The 23,603-nt window shown below is 49.2% G+C and overlaps 2 protein-coding genes across 2 annotated transcripts; both read left to right on the forward strand.

Annotated features, from left to right (window-relative positions):
* The first annotated feature begins 436 nt into the window (after positions 1-436).
* Positions 437-1,372, forward strand: LOC135895430 (olfactory receptor 51G2-like). Its single transcript, XM_065423541.1, has one exon. It carries the CDS (start codon positions 437-439, stop codon positions 1,370-1,372), a length of 936 nt encoding a protein of 311 aa, XP_065279613.1.
* Positions 1,373-12,234: 10,862 nt separating this feature from the next.
* Positions 12,235-13,170, forward strand: LOC135882272 (olfactory receptor 51G2-like). The gene has a single exon (XM_065409126.1). It carries the CDS (start codon positions 12,235-12,237, stop codon positions 13,168-13,170), a length of 936 nt encoding a protein of 311 aa, XP_065265198.1.
* The last annotated feature ends 10,433 nt before the right edge of the window (positions 13,171-23,603 follow it).

A 23,603-nucleotide genomic window follows, 5' to 3' on the forward strand; every position in this document is an offset into this window, starting at 1 on the left:
AGATATCAAGCAGGTCAAGAGTTTAGCAGGATTCAAAGAGGGACAGGATGTTTATATGGGTAACCAGAAAATCCAATTCCTGATTTACACCACTAAATATATCTAATTACTGGGTGTCAGGGAAATTTTCCCTGGGAGTAGATTATCTCATGGCGGCCTATTGCAGGGCTTCTTACAGCTTCCTCCAAAACATCTGGAGCTGGCCACTGGATACTGGGCTAGATGGACTGCAGGTGTGATCCAGTCTGGCAGTGCCTATCTTGCAATCAGTGGTGTAAATCCAAGACTATGTTTTTGCTGATCTTCCTTGAACTCCTGGAAGTCTCTAGACTTGCACTCAGAGCAGAAAGATGTCTAGCTACATATCATCTAGTCTCCTGTTCTTTTTCCTTTCAGGAAGGAAAGATCAATACTCCTCGGACCTGCCCAGTACATTATGTCAGCTGTCAATGACACCAAATTCAGCTTTGCACTGTTCCTTCTCAGCGGGATACCTGGGCAAGAAGACGTCCATCTCTGGATCTCTATCCCCTTCTGCTTAATGTTTGTCATTTCGATAGTAGGAAATTCAGTCATTCTGTTCATTATAAAAACAGATCCAAGCCTTCATGAGCCCATGTACATTTTCCTTTCCATGCTGGCCATCACAGACCTTGGCTTATCGATAGCCACTATACCGACGATACTGGGCATATACTTGTTTAACTCTAGGGAGATCAGCATCGATGCTTGTTTCACCCAGCTCTTCTTCATCCACTTTCTCCAATGTACTGAATCCTCCGTGCTCTTGTTGATGGCCTTTGACCGCTTCATCGCAATTCATGACCCGCTGAGATATGCTTCCATCTTAACCCTGCCGAGAATAGCCAAGATGGGATTGGTGTGTGTGCTAAGGGGGGTGGCTATAGTAGTCCCACTCCCCCTTCTCCTGCAACGGCTCCGATACTGTCGAGCCAATGTCCTCTCCCATTCCCACTGCCTGAACCACGACGTCATGAAGATGGCTTGTTCGGATATCACAGTCAACAGCATCTATGGCTTGTCGGTTAAACTCTTAACGATGGGGTTGGACTCACTGCTCATCTTCGTCTCTTATGTGATGATCCTCAAAGCAGTGCTGAGAATCGCTTCGCACGCAGAGTGCCTCACGGCCCTGAACACCTGCGTCTCCCACCTCTGTGCCGTCCTGCTCTTCTACACACCAGAGATTGGCGTGTCTCTGCTATACAGATTCGGGAAGAGCTCTTCTCCCTTGCTTCAAATTCTCCTGGGCTACATCTCCCTGCTGGTCCCTCCCCTGATGAACCCAATAGTTTACAGCGTGAAATGCAAACACCTTCGTGTGAGTATAATCAGGGCATACTTCAAGTGAAGGGTCAGTTCATCACCTGGCTCCAGCACTGGTGACATGAGAGATGAAAAACATAGGCCACGACAATGGCCCCATATTCCATCCTGGACCCTTACATCCGAGACGACATGAGCTACTGATCTCCACTCTGTAAAGAAAGGTTCCAACTGGTTCTAAGACCTGGAGCAATGGGAGAGGAGCTGGTACGGGAGGACAGTGCACTGGGGGAAGGAGACCAAGGCAGGCAGCAGCATTTATAAAGTGACTGTGTTCGTGGAGAGCCAGGGGACCAGTAGGATGTTGGCCCAGAAAGAGCTGTATTGGTGGCTGCTCTGACCTCAGAATTCCTGCCTATGCACTCAATAAAGTGAAGGGGTTTGTGTTGGGATATGTAAGGGTTAAGTACAGACCTGGGAAACCGCTGGTGTGCTGATATGTTATTAGGGACTAAGTCACAGGCAGGCACTGTTTCTTCGCTTAATATATAAGTGTCATCCCTCGCCCTACACTTCAGCTTGTTGGGAATAAATAAGTGTTGCAGCTGCTTAAGAAATGTAATTGTCTAAAGGATACCCTTTGTGTAAAGAACTGTTATCTCCCCATCCCTTCCTTTCCCAGATACATAAATGAGAACTGCTCATGGCCCCTTCCTCCCTCCCCTGAGAACTGCTAATTAAGGGAACTTGTAGCAACAAATTACTGCAGAGAAATGTATTTTCAAGGTAAAAATGCCTGTATAACATGTGTAATGCTGTGAATAATAGATAGGGGGGTATACTAATAGTATGGGTGTTTCTATTACTTAACAAGGGTTTTTGGGGTGTTGTAACGGATGTAGGCATTTACATACTAACTTAGATAAAAAGAGTGTGCTTTAACTAATCCAGTGCTTACTTGACAATTGGGTCGAGGGGAACAAGTATCGAAATTAAGAAGCTCATACTCAAATCCACCTCTGGTCATCCTGCTCTCTTCTCTAACAGTTTGGATGTTGTTTCCCTTTGCCCTGGCCTGTCACTGTCCCGTCTCTGGTTAAACATCCACAGGCCATGAAAAAGTTGCAGAGCTGTTCTGGAGTCACAGTCCTGGCCCTTCCTGAACACTCTGGTTGCTGCAAGATCCATGGGGGCTGCAGGAGCTGTGGACAGGGGCTTTCAAGGGGCACGGACACCCACCCTTCCCCTACGCCCTCAGCCAGGTGCTTGTGACTGAGTCGTGTCAGAGACATGTTTGTCGCAGGAGCTCAGGAAAAGCCATTCAGGCAACTCTCCAATTCCCCATTAATGGCTCTGAACACAGCAGACCTGATGAGCCCCCTCCCCACCGAGGCAGAGCAGAGCTGCATGTGTGAGTGAGGGTCTGACACAAAGGAGTCCTGGCAAGAGACTCAGGCCCAGATTCCTTTCCCGGCCCCTCCATATGTGCTGTCCCAGCAATGCAAAGGGATGGAAACGGGCCACAGCTCCACTGCAGAGGCCCAGCTAGCTCCAATCCCAGCCTATCCCATTCAGTGTATGGTGACCACCTTTTCAAAAAGCAAAAGTGGGACACATGCAGGAGCCCCGTCCCCTCTGTGACCCCGCCCCTACCTCTCTTCTGCCCCCTTGCAGCCCCATCCTCTGCTCCTCCTATTTCCCCAACACCCCACCCCCGATCCTCCTCTTTTCACGAGACTCCACCCCCTCTCCAGGCGGGAAGCCAGAGTTGGGCCATAGTAAGAGCTGCCCAGGGAGTCAAAGCCACTGTGAGGAGCCACAAACCCTCCACCTGCCCTGGACAGGGGGCTGGGGGGCCCAAGAGAAGCCCTCAGCCTGCGTCCTTGCCCCCTAGGACCTACAACACACAAGGTGGATAGTCTGGGACTCCCAACAGCGGCCTGGGCTCCAAAGGCACCTCTTACCATGGCCTGGCGATGGATGCTTGTGGGAAAAGGAGGATCAGAGGGCGAGACCTGAGGGGAAGGGATGGGGCAGGAGCAGGGCATTAGGGGAAAAGGAGGAGCAGGGGGTGCAGCAAGCCTGAACCAATGCAGAGCCCAGCAAACGGGGAGGTGGGTGGCTCTTAAGTAAAGGAGGAGGATTGGGCCAGAGGCTAGAAGACCTTATGTTTTGGAGAAGATTGTAGAATTGCGACCCCACAAAGGGGGCTTGTGTTTTAAGTATTCCAGCCTGAGAGTAAGTCATTGCAAGAACCTTAGAGATAAGGGCAGGGTGCCTGCAGGGCTACCTCAAGCCAAAAGGGGGCACTCTGGGGTGGCACCCATCTGCAGGGACTTGGCCGGAGTAGGCTGTGCTCTTAACAGCCTTTACCAATGAGCGGAAGTGAGCCCAGCCCCCAGGCTGCTCTAAACTCCGCTGTGGCAGGGGGAGAACAGGCCAGGGAGTCAAACCCCTGGAACTGTCACCGCTCAGATGGCTGGAAGGCTGGGCTGGTTGGTCTGAGCATGGCTCTGCGACTCAAGACAGCTGAATTTGATTCCCTTGCTCTGTGTGACCGTCAGGAAACCATTGGGTGTCTCTGAGCCTCTTTGCAGGTGGATAATAGCCCTGCCCTGCCTCACAGTGGTGGCAGGAGGATAAATACTTTCCAGGTGCTCAGATACTCTGAGACCCTAAGATCAGGGATATGTTAGGGTTCCACAGAGCATCACCTCTGACATTGGTCTATAAAAGGCCTCTTATCACAGCCTCCTGTGACAGCTGCTTCTGGGAAGCCCTGTGAGTCCAGCACCTTGGTGTCTGTGGCAGATGTAGGGGTGCTCGGGGGTGACAGGGAGGGGTAGGTAGTGGATTTCTGAGGGGATCGTTGGAGTGTCATGGGGTCTATCTGCCAAACAATGAGCAAAAGCCATGGGGGCCTCCTCTTAGACGTCTGGTTGGGAGAAAACAGTCAGAGGGCAAAGGTCAGCTAGGCACTGTAACACAGACACGGCTGACCACTATGGTGACTGGGCCCAGGCTCACACGGATTTCAGCAAAGGCTGCTTCCACAAGAAAGGGGCAAAGAGATTGGAAGATGCTCTCAGAGACACAGGGAAACTAGGCTGGGTCCTTGGCAGGGACGGTGAGTTGTATGGGCCCGTGGCGCCCGGGCTCCAGCAATGTTCGGGGACGGGTCTCTCCCCCGTCCCTGCCTGCTGCACCCGTGCGCCTCCCCTGAGCAGGGCTGGTTCCAGGCACCAGTCGAGCAAGCTGGTGCTTGGGGCGGCAGCTTGTAGGAGGCGGCATTCCGCCCAATCCTAGGGCGGCATGGCCACTTTTTGTTGTTGTTGTTGTTCCACTCCAGCTGCCCTGTAGGGGGCGGCGGCGCGGACGAGGGGAGCGCCCTGCTGGGAGAGGGCTGCATGCTCTGTCTACCCCAGCCGGTGCCAGGTCTGTAGCAAGCCCGGCAGGGCAGCCCGCGTCCTTCCCTCCCCGCTGACCGGAGCGGCACGGAGACATCCTGGCAGGTGGTGCGGCGATTGGGGCCGCGTGGTGAGCGCCCCGCTGAAGCCCTGACAGCCCCCCTTCTCTCTCTTGCCCTGCTCCCTCCCCCTCCCACCCTGCTAGCCAGGGCACATCTGCAGCACAGGGAGTCCCCCTGCACCCTGGCTCTGGCCACGCCGCAGGTTTTTTTTCTTGTTGTGGTTTTTTTGGTTTTTTTTTGCTTGGGGCGGCAAAAAAGCCAGAGCCGGCCCTGCCCCTGAGTGTCCCCCGGCCCCCCTTGCTGCCCCCGTGCACCTCCCCCGGGCCTGGAGCATCCCTGCCTCTCCCCTGCAGCTCCCCGCTGCCTCCACTCTGCTGGCTCCTGGCATCAACTGCCGCCACAGGGTCCTAGTGCCCCCCACCACTAGTGCCAGGCAGTGACAGTGGTGCGAGGTGAGTGTGGTCTGCCTGCACCCCAAACTCCTCATCCCCAGCCCTGCCCCACCTCAGAGCCCTCACCCCCTGCACTCCAATCCTCTGCCCTAGCCCTGAGCCCCCTCCCACACTCCAAACCCCTTATCCCCAACCCTCTGCCTAAGCCCCTCCCACACCCCAAACCCCTCATCACCAGCCCCACCCCAGAGCCCTCACATTTTTACATTACTTGAAAAAAATATACATGAACTCCTTGCTTAACATCATTTCCATCATAACCAAGTTTTGGGGTTGCTGGATCTGGGGGGAGGTGTGGTTTTTTTGGGTCCCATAGAGAACTAGCAGCAGGCATTCGGAGCTGGGCTTGGCTTATGCCCCTTTCTATTAAGATTGTACATGGCCTTCCTTACCCGGTGTGTGCATGTCTCATGCCTGAACATGAAGAGAAACCTCTGAGCTGTGTTTCAGTTACTCCGTGACTCTGCGAGACAGTCACTGTTATGTCCGGCTGTCTGTGCCGTAACCCTGTTCCTTACAACCGGGGGCTCTCTAGCCCAGTGCAGAGGGAAAGAGTGTCTCTGTCACTGATGGACTGTGTGACCAGACATGTCCACTAACCAACCCTCAGTGCCTTCGTTTGTGGGTGCTCTGCTTGAGATACAGCCAGCAGCACCAACTCCTGGGATTTCATTGGGAGTATCACACTAGTTCCTGTCTTTCTTAAAGGCCCAACTTCTGAAATCAAGAGACTGTGTGGGAATCTCAGCTTTCAGTTTTCCTAAGGAATTTTTTTTTAAAGTGTGTTGCAGAAAAGCTAGAAACCCTGAATCAGGTGACCCCAAAGGCTTAGAAACCAAAGGCACATGAAAATGAACACCACATTAGAATATTTTAAAATCTCATTTATTTAAACCAATCTCATGAATTTGAGAGTGTGAATCATAATTTTTGAATGGGGCTTGGTGATACTGGGTACCTAGTTTAAGAGATCTGAAGAGCAAGTAGCAAAAGACACAAAAATTAACAGCAAGCTTTTTAAGGTACATCAGAAGCAGTAAGCCTGCCTATCAGTCAGTGGGGCCACTGGATGATTAGGGGGCTGGTGCACATGACTTATGAGGAGAGGCTGAGGGAACGGGGATTGTTTAGTCTGCGGAACAGAAGAATGAGGGGGGATTTGATAGCTGCTTTCAACTACCTGAAGGGGGGTTCCAAAGAGGATGGATTTAGACTGTTCTCAGTGGTAGCAGATGACAGAACAAGGAGCAATGGTCTCAAGTTGCAGTGGGGGAGGTCTAGGTTGGATATTAGGAAAAACTTTTTCACTAGGAGGGTGGTGAAGTACTGGGATGGATTACCTAGGGAGGTGGCGGAATCTCCTTCCTTAGAGGTTTTTAAGGTCAGGCGTGAGAAAGCCCTGGCTGGGATGATTTAGTTGGGGATTGGTCCTGCTTTGAGCAGGGGGTTGGATTAGATGACCTCCTGAGGTCCCTTCCAATCCTGATATTCTATGATTCTATGATTCTAAGGGGGGCCCACCCACCACTCATGTTGGGAACCATTAGGAAAGGGATAATTAACAAGAGAGAAAATAACATTTTGCCTCTAATCCATGGTATACCCACACCTTGAATACTGTGTACAGTTCTAGTCTCCCCATCTCAAAAAAGATATATTTGAATTGGAAAAAGTACAGAGATGGGTGACAAACATGTTTTGGGGTATGGAACAGCTTCCATATGAAGAAAGATTAAAAAGACTGGGACTGTTCAGCTTTGAAAATAGAGGACTAATGGAGGATATGATAGAGGTCTATAAAATTATGAATGGTGTGGAAAAAGTGAATAAGGAAGTGTTATTTACCCCTTCAAAAGAACCAGGGGTCACCCAATGAAGTTGATAGGAAGTAGGTTTAAAACAAACAAAAGAAAGTACTTTATAACACAACGCACAGTCAACCTGTGGAATTCATTGCCACGGGACATTGTGAAGGCCAAAAATATAACTGGTCCAAAAAAGAACTAGGTAAGTTCCAGGAGGAGAGGTCAATCAATGGCTATTAGCCAAGATGGTCAGGGATGCAGCCCCATGCCCTGGGTGTCTCTGAACCTGACTGACAGAAACTGAGAGCAGATGGCAGGGGATGGATGACTCGATAATTGCCTTGTTTAGTTCATTTCCTCAAAAGTATCTGCATGGGTCGCTGTCAGAAGAGAGGACATTAGACTAGATGGACCATTGGTTTGACCCAATATGGCCGCTCTTATGTTCCTAAATCGTTTCACTGATGCATGGGCTGCTGCAGACAAGCCTTTTCCAGGGGATCCCTCTATTATAGCTGGTAAAGCCACCCTGCAGAGGTCCCGGGCCTGCTGAGTGTGGGAGGTTGATGGGGGGGTTAGTGCTGCCACCTAGGGGTGTGGACCTGTAGCATGAGAGAGAGGCTCATGGACTGAGCCAGAGCTGAGCTGGAAAATTGAATTTATTTCCCTCCACAAAAAATGTTGAGCCAAACTGAAATGTTTCCTCTTCATCCATTTTTGGGGTGAGTTTTCATAGAAAACTGATAATTTTTCTCTGAAACCTCAGTTGTGACTATACTGCACAGATGTAGCTGCCTGGATCCCCAAGAGAAATTGGAGGCTTTTCATCTGCCTCTCCCTCACAACATCAATGAAGGAGGCACTGACGGAGTCTATGGCTGCACTCCGGTTATGGAAAGGTTGAAATCTCCCGACCAGTCTAGGGCTGGGGTATTATGTCCATCAGCTACTTTAAACCACGTTCCCATCTCTGTGCAGCCCCCTCCATCCTGTACAACATCCCTTTGGCAAATCCTACAGGCAGTGGCTGCTGTGTCAGGCCCTGGTAGCACATCTCTGATTAACCTGTTCTAGCAGGGAGCTGGAGAGGGTCCTAGAGCAGTTGTAGAGGTACAGAGATTGTGGGTGGGTGGGCCAAACTACCAGTGGATCACTGTGATCTGTGCCTAAATATGGGGATGCCTGGATCCTGGGTCCACCTTTTCATTCCTCAGGGTAAAGGGAAGAGAACCTTCTACTGGAATGATCCAAGGCAAATTTCCATGTCTGGAGCTTATGGAATCTCCCTTCCCTGGCCTGCACCCTGGGTTTGTAATGCAGGAAATGTGGCTGCCGGGGAGAAATCTGGTCCTATATTATTATTATTATTTTTCTATTTTATTTTATTTCATTTCATCAACATCACAGTTGTGACAGCATCATTGTTACCACTCGGGTGCCCTCGAGGTAGCCATGTGACTAATCAGAACCATAGGAACAACGATGACAAACCCGAATTCTAAGGAATAGAGCCTGCAGTAGGGCTTGAGCTGAAGTCCAGTTGGGAAGCATCACCCCACATCCCCTGTGATTTGGCCTCCTGCAGTTTGCCATTGGCCGTGACAAGTTTAAAGCTGGTGCACATGAAGCCAAGCAGCTGAGCTTCCCTGATGGCCAAGTGGCCCCCAAGGGAATGTGCAGACATGCTTCATAAAGACAGTTGCGTTCCTATCTGAACAGACACTGCCTGCTGCCCGTGTAACCTCTCCTCTGACTCCTTGTCCTTTAGGGTGAAAACGTCTGGTGTCAGCGGCTCCCCTTCTAGCAGGAATTGGGTACGTTGGCAGGTTTCACTATCTTTAAAATGCGAAGAGAAGGGGAAAGGCTGCAAGCTGGTTACATTTCCAGATGTTTTGTGCTGCAGCACAGGACTAAACTGGGCTCTTGGGGTAATTGAGTGATGGAGCTGGAGGGCAGGCAGCACTAGGTAGCTTGGGAACCCCTCCCCTATATGTGCCTATGCTGCACACTCAGTTATTTAAGCTACAAAGAGATTCAAAACAATCTCGGAGTGTTAAAACCCCAGTGCCCGGAGTCAGGATTTCTCAAGGGGTCCCATTTCTAGAGGTGCTGTGTGCTCTGGGCCCGATCCTGACAGCGGCTGAGCGAGAGGAGACCCCACAGAATATCAGTGACTAGTTCCCAAATCACCTCAACTTTATTTGCTCCGGGAAATTCAATCAACAAATGAATTTTCAACAATTTTATTCTCCGGCTCGATTATGAAGGCAGGAATTCAGATCTGCATTGTTCTGCAGTAACAGGTCCGATAGGTCATATTTCTGTTTCCTGATGACAGAATGAGGGCTCTACAATCTCTGTCCTGTAGATACACCTCAGAGTTACAGGGCTACTGGCATTTCTACCCCTTGTCTGGTCTCTGAGTGCCAGATGTCAGGCCTCGTAACCTTCCCTCTCATAGGGTGGAATCCCGTGATCCTCCCACCCTCAGACTGGGCCCTGGGCTACAGCACACTGTGGTCGACTTTACCTGCCCAGCAGGTTCGAGTGAGTTTGGCACCTGTGGTTCTTCCCTCTAGGAGTCTCAGAGTAGTGATGAGACAAGTGATCAGCCAGCCTTCTTGAACCAAAATATGGTAACAGTAGGAATAAAGCGTAACATGGGAGAATAAGATCGTTTTCAAACAGCAGTCTGTACCTGTCTCTGACCTCCAAACCCTCCCACTCCCTGGGGACCCAGGCAAGCTGAGGGCCTTCAGCCTTCCCCAGCTGGTGTGTGCCTGTCAGTCTGAAGAGCTTCTCAGCAACAGCTGCCCCAGCTCTGGACAGACTCCCAGAGCTGGCAAAACAAACTGTGTAACGTGGCTGGAGCCCGGAAATAGGCTCTTCCCAGCTTGTAGCTCCAGTGTTGTCTCTCAGCCTCCCTGAAGTGCTGAGTGAGTGATGACTTTGCTTCAGCTGTTGCTTCCCTTCCTGCTTGTATTCCAGAGCCATACTGATTTAATACAATACAGCCATAACATAAACATCCCAATAGTCAACCCAATATAGCTCTACAGGAAACAGCCGAAGAACTGGGTTTATCACACACATTCATTATGGCAGCTCAGCTCCATGTCTGTCACAATATCGTTCCCGGGTTCTACGGATTTTATGAAAACATGACATAGGCAGTCAGAGAGAGAGAGACAGAGAGAGACAGAGAGAGCAATAGACTACCTTCATATGTGAAATGAAGTTCCATTTCCATGAATACTCATGTTTTTGACTTTGAAATCCACTTCCTGCAAGCCCTCATCGTATCTGAGTAACAGGTGCAGGGGTTACTATGTATTAAAGACTGAGAGGGAATGAATATTTTATATCCTGATCCCAAGGCCTGTTACCACTCCAGCTACAGGCTACAGACTGACAGAACAGAACCTGAGGGGAACCAATCAGCTATTAACCCAGGGACAGAGGAGCTACTAGACTTTTGTTTGGTGACAAGTGACCGAATGAGGGCTGAGACACTGCGATCTAACCCATGAAATCATCACTGAAAGAATATAGGAAGGGAAAGAATGGGTTAACATGTGTGTGCTAATGTACAGATGTGTAAATGTTATGTCAAAACTTTTTATTGTAATACAAATATTACAAACCAAACTTTCATGACATGCATGTACAGGTATATCGAAAGCCAGCAGTAGAGTTGTTGGAATCTCTAGAGGAAGGAGCAGTGGTAACTTTACTGCTTAATGGCTTTCGCTTTAGAAAGTATTTCAGAAGTACTCCACATACTGTTTGCAATGGGTTTGTGCTATTAACTCTTTTTTCAGTGAATAGTTGTATGATACTGTCACCTGGTAACTGACCAGTAGCTGTTTCTAACACTAACATTCAGGGTCATGAACCAGTCCCTCTGCAATACCTGTGCAAGATTTCCCAAAAAGTCCTGAGAGACCAGAACCGCTGGTCTGTGTTTCAGCAAAGAGTGGAGCTGAAGTGCAGGAAAGGGGAGTGTAATAGTGGTTGTATTTAATTTATGCCTATCACCTATTACATGAGCATGGGTGAAGTAACTTGCACAGTCAACTGTATATTAATGCAAACATAGTGTTTGTATATTCATCCATTTTTTACGCCAACCCCACCCCAGCCCAGCTTAAATAACTGTCTGTTATCAGCTTGTACCTTGCCAGATATCTACAGACCATTGCACGGGGAGAGGTTGCAGGTCCTGTGAGGATGAAGAGAAGCCTGTGGGATCATCTAACTCTGTGGATTCAGACAACACTGGCCAGGCAAAGCACTTCAGCTCCTCCTGGAGAGATTCTTGGGGGTCAGAGTGTATCACTCGGAGCATTTGCTAATTCAGCCTGGTTCTGATTGAATTTACACCTGTAAATCTGTAGTGACACATTTAAAGTCACTGTTATTGAATTAAGAACCTGTCCCTTAGAATTTATCCCATGTGCTGCAACGAGGCAGTGGAATAATTTGAACTCTCAGGAGTGGAGAAAATAAAAAAAAAATGTATATAATGAGGCAATGAAACACATTAACAAATAGCTTCAATGCAGGACAGATAAATACAATGACCTTTTTCACCATGCACTTGCCATGTGTTTGTACACATGTCATGATACAATGGGCCACACTCAGAAGTGGAGGGCCAGAAAGGGTGTCTGTGTGAATGTCACAATTGTAAAATCACACAGTGCTCAAGCAGGCTGCAGAACTCCCAGCCACAAGATATCAAGGGGGCCAAGAGTTTAGCAGGATTCAAAGAGGGACTGGATGTTTATATGGGTAAACAGAAAATCCAATTACAGTAGTGAGGATGGTGTTAAAAAGTCTTGGAAGGGCTCTAAACCTTCCTGATTCACACCACAAAATATATCTAATTAGTGGGTGTCAGCGGGAAAGTTTCCCTGGGAGCAGGTCATCTCATAGCTGCCTATTGCATGGCTTTTTCCACCTACCTCCGAAACATCTGGAACTGGCCACTGGTTACTGGGCTAGATGGACTGCAGGTGCGATCCACTCTGGCAGTGCCCATCTTCCTATCGGTGATGTAAATCCAAGACTAGGCTTTTGCTGATCTTCCTTGAGCTCCTGGGTGTCTCTAGACTTGTACTCAGAGCAGAAAGATGTCTCGTTAAACATCATCTAGTCTCCTGTTCTTTTTCCTTTCAGGAAGGAAAGTTCAAAACTCCCTGGACCTGCCCAGGACATTATGTCAGCTGTCAATGACACCAAATTCAGCTTTGCAGTGTTCCTTCTCACCGGGATACCTGGGCAGGAAGACGTGCATCTCTGGATCTCTATCCCCTTCTGCTTAATGTATGTTATTTCGATAGTAGGAAATTCACTCATTCTGTTCATTATAAAAACAGATCCAAGCCTCCATGAGCCCATGTACATTTTCCTTTCCATGCTGGCCATCACAGACCTTGGCTTATCGATAGCCACCATACCGACAATACTGGGCATATACTTGTTTAACTGTAGGGAAATCAGCCTCGATGCCTGTTTAGCCCAGCTGTTCTTCATCCACTTTCTTCAATGCACTGAATCCTCTGTGCTCTTGTTGATGGCCTTTGACCGCTTCATCGCAATTCATGACCCGCTGAGATATGCTTCCATCTTAACCCTGCCGAGAATAGCCAAGATGGGACTGGTGTGTGTGTTAAGAGGGGTGGTTGTAGTAGTCCCACTCCCCCTTCTCCTGAAACGGTTCCGATACTGTCAAGCCAATGTCCTCTCCCATTCCTATTGCCTACACCAGGAGGTCATGAAGATGGCTTGTTCGGATATCACAGTCAACAACATCTATGGCTTGTTTGTTAAAGTCTTAACGATGGGGTTGGACTCACTGCTCATCTTCCTCTCTTATGTGATGATTCTCAAAACAGTGCTGAGCATCACGTCTCACACAGAGTGCCTCAGGGCCCTGAACACCTGTGTCGCCCACCTCTGTGCTGTCGTGGTCTTCTACACACCAGAGATCAGCTTGTCTGTGTTACATAGATTTGGGACGGGCTATTCTCCCTTGCTTCAAATTCTCCTGGGCTACATCACACTGCTGGTCCCACCCGTGATGAATCCAATAGTTTACAGCATGAAAAGCAAAGACCTTCGTGCAAAGATAATCAGGGCGTTCTTCAAGTGAAGGGTCAGTTCCTCACCCAGCTCCAGTGCTGGTGACATGAGAGAAGAAGAACATGGGCCATGGCCAGGGCCACCAATTCCATCATGGACCTTACATCTGAGACAACATGAGCTACTTATCTCCACTCTGTAAAAAGAGGTTCTGACTGGTTCTATGGCCTGGCGGAAAGGGAGAGGGGCTGGTGAGGGAGGACAGGGTAATGGGGGAAGGAGACCAAGGCAGGCTTCAGCATTTATAAAGTGAGAAGCCAGTGGACCTGTGGGATGTTAGCCCATAAAGACCCATGTTGGTGGCTGTTCTGACCTTAGAATTCCTCTTTATACAAACAAGATGGAAAAATACAGGTAGCAAAATAGAGTTCAGTATCATGTGGTCTGGTCTCATGTCCTGGTGAGTCATAGCAGCCATTACCCATAGGCTGGCTGGAGTGATCTCAGGAAGGTGGCCCATTTCAAACAATTGACAAGAAGGTGTGAGTATTTAGCAAGGGCCATCTTCTTTGGTCTCATTAACACTACAAAAGTGATTTCCACTCCTTCTTGTCAACTGTTGAGAATAGCCCACCTCCAACTTAATTGAATTAGCTCATTAGCACTGAGCCCTCCACTTGGTAAGGCAACTCCCATATTTTCATATGCTGTGTATTTATACCTCCCTACTGGATGTTCCACTCCGTGCATCTGATGAAGTGGGTGTTAGCCCATGAAAGCTAATGCCCAAATAAATGTGTTAGTCTCTAAGATGCCACAAGGCCTCCTCACTGTTTTTGCTGATACAAACTAACACGGTTACCTCTCTGAAATCCCTTAATACAGTCAATAAAGAGAAGGGAGGTGGATGTTGTTTCCCATTACACTTGGCCTGTCACTGACCCGTCTCTGGTTAAACATCCCCAGGCCAAGAAAAAAGCTGCAGAGCTGTTGTGCAGTCACAGTCTTCTCCCTTTCTGCTAGTTCTGTCACCACTTCGAAGGCTGGTCCTGTGGTCTGGGCATTGCTCTGCGACTCAAGAGAGCTGGGATTGATTCCCTGACATGTGTGACCATGGGCAAGCCATTGGCTGTCTCTGAGCCTCGGCACAGGTGGATAATAGACTTCCCCTGCCTCACAGCAGCGACAGGAGGATAAATACATTCCAGTGCTCAGACACTCTGAGACCCTAGGATCGGGGCTACGCCAGGGTTCCACAGAGCAACACCTCTGACATTTGTGTATAAAGAGCCTCCTGTGACAGATGGCTTCTGGGAAACTTGATGACTCTTGCACCTTGCTGTTTGTGGGAGTGCTCAGGGGCAACAGTGAGGGGTAGGTAGTGGATTTCTGAGGGGAGTGTTGAAGTGTCACAGGGATGCTGGGAGTTTCAGCAGAGTCACTGGACCAGTTTTTGCAAGCCATTGAAGCTGAATGGGTTTAACTGTCAAGCAATGGAGCAACAGCCACATGGGCCTCATCCCAGATGTCTGGCTGGGAGAAAGCAGTCTGAGGGCAAAAGTCAGCTACACACCTTGGCCCTGTAACACGGACAAGGCAGGTCCTGCACGAGGAACTGGGCCTCCGCTGAAAGTCCGGACAGGAGGAGCCACGGCACCCTGCGCATGGAGATCACGGACGCCATTGAGCGAGTCGCCGTATCCGCCATGTCCGACGCTGCCTGCAGGGCTGCTTTGGCTGCCGTCGCCCCCTCGTCCACCAATGCCTTAAAGTCCTTCCTATCCCGCTGTGGGAGGAGTGGCTCGAACTTTGGCAGGGACTCCCATAAATTAAAATCAGATCGGCTCAGTAAGGCCTGATGGTTGGCCACCCTGAGCTGGAAACTCAAAGAGGAGTAAAGTTTTCTACCAAAAGAGTCTAGTCTCCTGGCGTCTTTATTCTTGGGGGTGGGTGCGGGCTGGCCCTGCCGCTCCCGGTGGTTCATTGATTCCACCACCAGAGAGTTAGGTGCCGGGTGAGAGTAGAGGTATTCGTGGTTCTTGGCTGGCATGAAATACTTCCTCTCAGCCTTCTTGGAAATCGGGGCCAGAGAGGCAGCAGTTAACCACAGAGCCTTGGAGATGTTGGCTACTCCTTGGTGAAGGGGTAAAGCCACACGGTCTGGCACCGAGGGGGACAGTACATTAAAGAGGGAATTGGACGGGCCCTCCATCTCCTCAGCCTGTAGCTGGAGGCTCGATGCCACCTGCTTTAGCAGGTCTTGATAAGCCCTGAAGTCTTCCTGTGGAGCAGAGGGCGGTGGTGCCGTGATTCATAGATTCATAGATTCATAGATTCTAGGACTGGAAGGGACCTCGAGAGGTCATCGAGTCCAGTCCCCTGCCCACATGGCAGGACCAAATACTGTCTAGACCATCCCTGATAGACATTTATCTAACCTACTCTTAAATATCTCCAGAGATGGAGATTCCACAACCTCCCTAGGCAATTTATTCCAGTGTTTAACCACCCTGACAGTTAGGAACTTTTTCCTAATGTCCAACCTAGACCTCCCTTGCTGCAGTTTAAGCCCATTGCTTCTTGTTCTATCCTCAGAGGCTAAGGTGAACAAGTTTTCTCCCTCCTCCTTATGACACCCTTTTAGATACCTGAAAACTGCTATCATGTCCCCTCTCAGTCTTCTCTTTTCCAAACTAAACAAACCCAATTCTTTCAGCCTTCCTTCATAGGTCATGTTCTCAAGACCTTTAATCATTCTTGTTGCTCTTCTCTGGACCCTTTCCAATTTCTCCACATCTTTCTTGAAATGCGGTGCCCAGAACTGGACACAATACTCCAGCTGAGGCCTAACCAGAGCAGAGTAGAGCAGAAGAATGACTTCTCGTGTCTTGCTCACAACACACCTGTTAATACATCCCAGAATCATGTTTGCTTTTTTGGCAACAGCATCACACTGTTGACTCATATTTAGCTTGTGGTCCACTATAACCCCTAGATCCCTTTCTGCCGTACTCCTTCCTAGACAGTCTCTTCCCATTCTGTATGTGTGAAACTGATTTTTTCTTCCTAAGTGGAGCACTTTGCATTTGTCTTTGTTAAACTTCATCCTGTTTAACTCAGACCATTTCTCCAATTTGTCCAGATCATTTTGAATTATGACCCTGTCCTCCAAAGCAGTTGCAATCCCTGCCAGTTTGGTATCATCCGCAAACTTAATAAGCATACTTTCTATGCCAATATCTAAGTCGTTAATGAAGATATTGAACAGAGCCGGTCCCAAAACAGACCCCTGCGGAACCCCACTCGTTATGCCTTTCCAGCAGGATTGGGAACCATTAATAACAACTCTCTGAGTACGGTTATCCAGCCAGTTATGCACCCACCTTATAGTAGCCCCATCTAAATTGTATTTGCCTAGTTTGTCGATAAGAATATCATGCGAGACCGTATCAAATGCCTTACTAAAGTCTAGGTATACCACATCCACAGCTTCTCCCTTATCCACAAGACTCGTTATCCTATCAAAGAAAGCTATCAGATTGGTTTGACATGATTTGTTCTTTACAAATCCATGCTGGCTGTTCCCTATCACCTTACCACCTTCCAAGTGTTTGCAGATGATTTCCTTAATTACTTGCTCCATTATCTTCCCTGGCACAGAAGTTAAACTAACGGGTCTGTAGTTTCCTGGGTTGTTTTTATTTCCCTTTTTATAGATGGGCACTATATTTGCCCTTTTCCAGTCTTCTGGAATCTCTCCCGTCTCCCATGATTTTCCAAAGATAATAGCTAGAGGCTCAGATACCTCCTCTATTAGCTCCTTGAGTATTCTAGGATGCATTTCATCAGGCCCTGGTGACTTGCAGGCATCTAACTTTTCTAAGTGATTTTTAACTTGTTCTTTTTTTATTTTATCTGCTAAACCTACCCCCTTCCCATTAGCATTCACTATGTTAGGCATTCCTTCAGACTTCTCGGTGAAGACCGAAACAAAGAAGTCATTAAGCATCTCTGCCATTTCCAAGTTTCCTGTTACTGTTTCTCCCTCTTCACTAAGCAGTGGGCCTACCCTGTCTTTGGTCTTCCTCTTGCTTCTAATGTATTGATAAAAAGTCTTCTTGTTCCCCTTTATTCCCGTAGCTAGTTTGAGCTCATTTTGTGCCTTTGCCTTTCTAATCTTGCCCCTGCATTCCTGTGTTGTTTGCCTATATTCATCCTTTGTAATCTGTCCTAGTTTCCATTTTTTATATGACTCCTTTTTATTTTTTAGATCATGCAAGATCTCGTGGTTAAGCCAAGGTGGTCTTTTGCCACATTTTCTATCTTTCCTAACCAGCGGAATAGCTTGCTTTTGGGCCCTTAATAGTGTCCCTTTGAAAAACTGCCAACTCTCCTCAGTTGTTTTTCCCCTCAGTCTTGATTCCCATGGGACCTTACCTATCAGCTCTCTGAGCTTACCAAAATCCGCCTTCCTGAAATCCATTGTCTCTATTTTGCTGTTCTCCCTTCTACCCTTCCTTAGAATTGCAAACTCTATGATTTCATGATCACTTTCACCCAAGCTGCCTTCTACTTTCAAATTCTCAATGAGTTCCTCCCTATTTGTTAAAATCAAGTCTAGAACAGCTTCCCCCCTAGTAGCTTTTTCAACCTTCTGAAATAAAAAGTTGTCTGCAATGCAGTCCAAGAATTTGTTGGATAGTCTGTGCCCCGCTGTGTTATTTTCCCAACATATATCCGGATAGTTGAAGTCCCCCATCACCACCAAATCTTGGGCTTTGGATGATTTTGTTAGTTGTTTGATGGTATCATCTGGTGCAGGAGAGGAGGCCGGTACGGGGTTGTGGGCCGCAGCCGATGCCGGGGGATCAACCCCCAGGTCGGAGTCCGGGCGCGGAGCTGACAACTCATGATCTGTCGATTTGTCCCTTGGCCTAGATAGCGAGGCCAACGGGGCCTCAGGCGCCCCGGCCACCAAGCGGGTTCCTGGCTGGGTGGGCATCGGCAGCCACGGTGCCCATTGACACCATTGTCCCTGCCATGGGGCCAATTGCCACTGTCCATGCTGCAGGCCAGGTGGCGCTATCTGGTCAGGCTGATTGGTATTGCCCAGCGAGGGGCGGCTGGGTGCCAAGGCCGAGGTCACCACTGACCGAACAGTACCATAGGAGCGGTGGGAGCGACAGTGCCTACGATGCCGTCTTCCACGGGACCGGGACCTCAACGTCGAGGACCGGTAGTCCCCGGAAGTACTGTTCCGAGATTCGCTTCGGCGCCTAGAACTGCGGTGCCATGGTGCCGGTGACGTATGTGACGTCTGACAGAGCAGGAGCTCGAGCGGGAGCGTCGACTTCGGTCGCGCCGAGCCCGGCTACGATAGCTGCGTTGTGAAGAGGAACGCCTTCTATGCCTATCTCGGTGCCTGCGCCCACTGCTGCATGGCATGGAGGGACCTTGAGACTCCTGCCCAGACGGCACTAACCCAATAACCTGGCTGGCGTCGAGGGTGGTGGACGCGGGCTGCGAGTGGACCTGTTGCTGCGTGCCGAACGAGGTAGAGAGCGGTCTCGGAGTGAGAGCTGCGCCATACCAGGGAGGCCTGTCGAGCACCCAGCGGCGGTTTGCCTCAGGATCGGGGGCCCGCCACTGGCGGCGCCCCGGGCACCGGCAAGCTCAAAATGTCTCGAGCGGCCCATAGAGCCTCCGGCGTCGGTGGGCTCCGGACCACAGGAGAGGCGCATGTCGACACTGCCGGGCTACTCCGCTCAGCACGAGTTAGAGGTTTCGAGCCCGGGGGGGACCGAGGGCTGCCCAATGCAGGACCAGCCTCTCCCCCTCCCTTCTCTCGGCGCCGCTGCAAAGTCGAGCTCTTCCTTTGCTTCTTGGAAGGGGAGCAGTGCCGACTGGGGGAGGGGGCTTCACTGCGCACCGACGATGCGGTGCCTGGCGCCGAGTCCGCTCGGCGTACCGGAGTTGGAGCCAGTGCCGATTCCATGAGGAGAGCGTGAAGCCTGATGTCCCTCTCCTTCTTAGTTTGTGGCTTAAAAGACCTGCAGATCTTGCAGTGTTCACTCACGTGAGTTTCGCCCAAGCAGCGGAGACACTCAGCATGCGGATCGCTCCTTGGCATGGAACGGCGACAGGAGTCGCACGACTTGAAGCCTGGGGACGGGGCATACCCCGGGCCCACTCTAACAACTGAAAACTACTTTCTACGAGCTACTAATAACTAGCTAAAGGTACCACTAAGATCAACTGGAAAGGCTGCAGCAAAGCTGGAGCAAGAAGTTCTGACGCACCTTTACTGGCGGCAAGAAGGAACTGAGGATGGGGGGAGCGCGATATAGAGGTGCCACTCCAGGGGTCGCAGCAGTGCTCCTCTCCTACGGGTACTGCTAAGGCAAAAACTTCCGCCACCGGTGCACGTGGTGCACACGCACACCTACTGTGGAATACACGTGGGCAAGCACTCGAAGAATAACTGTAGTAGGCTGGATTTGTTTCTGTGTGCTAGGCAGTACGGTGGAACAGGAAGTTGATGCTCTCTGAGATTTCACAGGAATCCTTCACAGAGTCTCTAAGGTGCCACTAGTACTCCTGTTATTTTTTAGAGATCTCTAGGAAACTTTCCTGGAGGTACTCAGCAATCCTCTGCTGCAGGCTCCTTGCCAGAGCTGCTTTGTTCCTTGCCCCATTGAGAAACACTTTCCCGCGCCATTCTGCAATGACTTGGGCAGGGACCAAAGCTGCACACAGGCAAGCAGCATAAGAACTGGGGCGGAAGCCACAAGCATGTAGCAGATGCACCCTTACTTCCCTGCTTACCCTCAGGAGTGAGATCTCTAGTGAGTGGAAAACGTTGGGGAAGTTTAGAGTGTTGCCCCCCATAAGTTCCGTGTGACCTTTTCACATTGCTTTTCTGCAATAAACAGGGCCCCTGCCCCTGGGTTCACTCATCATTCCTGGGATCTTCTGGCTCATGTGTGCTTGCCTGGTCACTGAGAAAGAGATAGGTATGTTACCAGCGGTGTATTTTAATGCAGTGTATCAATGCTCTGTGTGTAGCTAACAATAGTGCTTCTGTGAATTGTTGCTGTGACAGGTTGTCACCCCTGGAGTGGAGTCTGGAAGCCGTGGGAACCACTGTGCCCCTTAACCCTTCAGCTGGGCTGGCCAATCTTACACTGCTTTGTTGGTGACACAAACAGCCTCTGTTTGTCACCCTGACTGATGATACAAGCTGTCCACCAAGTTTCCATATGCAGGCTAGAAATCCCTTTAGCCTGGGACCAGCACTCCCCCTAGATCAGTATTTGTCCCTCAGGTGTTTCCAGGAGCTCTTTTGTGGGGGAGTGAGGCCGAGAGATGATGTCACACCCCACCTTATATAGTGGAAAAATACAGATAGAAAAATGGAGTTTAGTGTCATACAGACTGGTCCCAGGCCCTGGCATATCCTGCTGAGTCATAGCAACCATTACCCATAGGCCATCTGGAGCAATCCAGGAGGGGGCTAAGCTTCTCCTAGGGCCTATTGTTTCCCCTAATGGCCCATTACCCTGAATAGGGCCTTCACAACCAGCTGTCGCCATTGCCTAGTGAGTGTCACCCATGTGCAACTACATTTGAAATAAAGATACATAGTCAACATTCATAACTTCAGATACAAAATGATACATGCATACAACTAGGATCATCATATTCTGCAAACCATAACTTTTCCATAGACACCTCACAAGACATGTTTTGTACACAATGCATCATAGCAATGTCATAATCATATGGGGGCAGTGTCACAACCGCCTCCTCAGCTACCCTGGAACCTGCATGGCACTTATAAAAACCTCAGGTTCTTCTGGAGGAGACAAGCTTTTCCTGTGGGGCGGTTTGGGTCTCATGAGAGGAGGCTCTGCATGGCTCGGAGGGGGGGGCTCTGGCCGGTCCGGGATTCAATGGAATTTGGGACTCTAGCCAAGGGGGCTCAGGAGGCTCTGGGCTTCTCCAGGATGGGGGGGGGGGGGGTTGAGCTCTACCTGTGGGGGGGGGGTTCTGCCTTGGGTAGAAGGGGTGAGGCCGGGCAGGGGCTAGCCTTCCCGAATGTGGGCTCCACCTGCTGCCCATGTTGGGAACCATTAGGAAAGGGATAGATAACAAGAGAGAAAATATCATATTGTCTCTATATAGATCCATGGTACGCCCACATCTTGAATACTGTGTGCAGTTCTGGTAACTCCCATCTCAAAAAAAGATATATTTGAATTGGAAAAAGTACAGAGAAGGGTGACAAAAAATCTTTAGGGGTATGGAACATCTTCCATATGAAGAGAGATTAAAAAGACTGGGACTGTTCAGCTTGAAAAAATGATGAGTAAGGGGGGATATGATAGAAGTCTATAAATTCATGAGTGGTGTGGAGAAAGTGAATAAGGAAGTGTTATTTACCCCTTCACAAGAACCAGGGGTCACCCAATGAAGTTACTAGACAGCAGATTTAAAAAAAAAAAAACAGAAGGAATTACTTTTTCACAGAACGCACAGCCTGTGGAACTTATTGCAAAGGGATGTTGTGAAGGCCAAAAGTATAACCGGGTGCAAAAAAATTTGATAAGTTCATGTAAGATAGGTCCATCAATGGCTTTTAGCCAATATGGTCAGGAATGCAGCCCAATTATCTGGGTGTCTGTAAACCTCTGACTGCCAGAATCATTGAATAATTGCCCTGTTCTGTTCATTCCCTCTGAAGTATCTGCACGGGCAGTGTCAGAAAACAGGACACTGGGCTAGATGGACCATTGGTCTGACCCAATATGGCCATTCTTATGTTCTTCAATTGTGCCACTGATGGATGGGCTGTTGCAGATAAGCCATTTCCATGGCTCCCTCTGTTATAGATCTGGCATAGCCACCCTAGCAGACATCCAGGGGCTGGTCTGTGTGGGAGGTTGATGGAGGATAGTGCTGCCACCTAGGGGTGTGATCCTGTACCATGAGTGATAGAGGCCCATGGTTTGAGCTAGAGCTCGGCTGGAAAATAGAGTTTCCTCCCTTCCCCCATGAGAAATGCTGACCCAAACTAAAATGTTTCCTTTTTTTTGCAGTGAGTTTTCATAGAAAATGGATCATTTTCCCCTGAAAGCTCAGCTGCCAGCTGTTTTTTCAAACAATGCACAGTCAACCTCTGGAACTCCTTGCCAGAGGATGTTGTGAAGGCCAAGAGAATAACAAGGCTCAAAAAAGAACTAGATAATTCATGGAGGATAGGTCCATCAATGGCTATTAGCCAGTTTGGGCTAGTGTCCCTAGCTGCTTTCTGTCAGAAGCTGAGAATTGGCGACAGGGGATGGATCACTTGATGATGACCTGTTCTGTTCATTCTCTCTGGGGGCACCTGGCATTGGCCACTGTAAGAAGACAAGAAACTGGGCTAGATGGACTTTGGTCTGTCCCAGTATGGCCTTTCTTAGTTCTTATGTTCTTATGCCATGATGCTGCTCAGCTGCAACTACCTGGATCCCCAAGAGAAATTGGAGGTTTTTATCTGCCTTTTCCTCGTAACGTAAATGAAGGTTTCACTTATGGAGTCTATGGCTGCACTCTGATTATGGAAAGGTCAAAAGCTCCCTGCCAGGCCATGGCTGAGGTACTGTGTCCATCAGCTACTCTAACCAGCCTTCCCATCTCTGTGCAACCTCCTCCACCCTGAAGAAGGCCGCTTCAGCAGATCCTGTGGGAAGTGACTATTGTGACAGGCCCTGGTAGCACATCTCTAATGAACCTGTGCTAGCAGGGAGCTGTAGAGGATCCTAGAGCAGTTGTGGAGGCTCAGAGATTGTTGGTGGGTGGACCTAGCTACCAGAGGATCACTGAGATCTGTGCCTAACTATGGAGATCCCTGGATTCTGGGGCCCCTTGTTTGTTCCTCTGGGAGAATTGTAGGACTGGAAGAGACTTCTAGAGGTCATTGAGTCCAGACCCCTGTGCTCATAGCAGGACTAAGTATTATCTAGGCTATCCCTGACAGGTCTTTGTCTAAACTGCTCTTAAAAATCTCCAATGATGGGGATTCCACAACCTCCATGGGTGATTTATTCCATTGCTTAACTACATTGACAGTTAGGAAGTTTTTCCCCTACTGGAACAATTCAAGGATTACAGTTGGTGCACATGAAAGCAGTTTTCAGGTATCTAAAAGGGTGTCATAAGGAGGAGGGAGAAAACTTGTTCACCTTAGCCTCTAAGGATAGAACAAGAAACAATGGGCTTAAACTGCAGCAAGGGAGGTCTAGGTTGGACATTAGGAAAAAGTTCCTAACTGTCAGGGTGGTTAAACACTGGAATAAATTGCCTAGGGAGGTTGTGGAATCTCCATCTCTGGAGATATTTAAGAGTAGGTTAGATAAATGTCTATCAGGGACGGTCTAGACAGTATTTGGTCCTGCCATGCGGGCAGGGGACTGGACTCAATAACCTCTCGAGGTCCCTTCCAGTCCTAGAATCTATGAA

This window comes from Emys orbicularis, chromosome 1 (genome assembly GCF_028017835.1).
Source record: "Emys orbicularis isolate rEmyOrb1 chromosome 1, rEmyOrb1.hap1, whole genome shotgun sequence".
NCBI lineage: Eukaryota > Metazoa > Chordata > Testudines > Emydidae > Emys > Emys orbicularis.

Excerpts from the sequence above, each read along its gene's own strand:
- LOC135882272 (XM_065409126.1), top strand. The coding sequence starts at position 12,235 with ATGTCAGCTGTCAATGACACCAAATTCAGCTTTGCAGTGTTCCTTCTC.
- LOC135895430 (XM_065423541.1), top strand. The coding sequence starts at position 437 with ATGTCAGCTGTCAATGACACCAAATTCAGCTTTGCACTGTTCCTTCTC.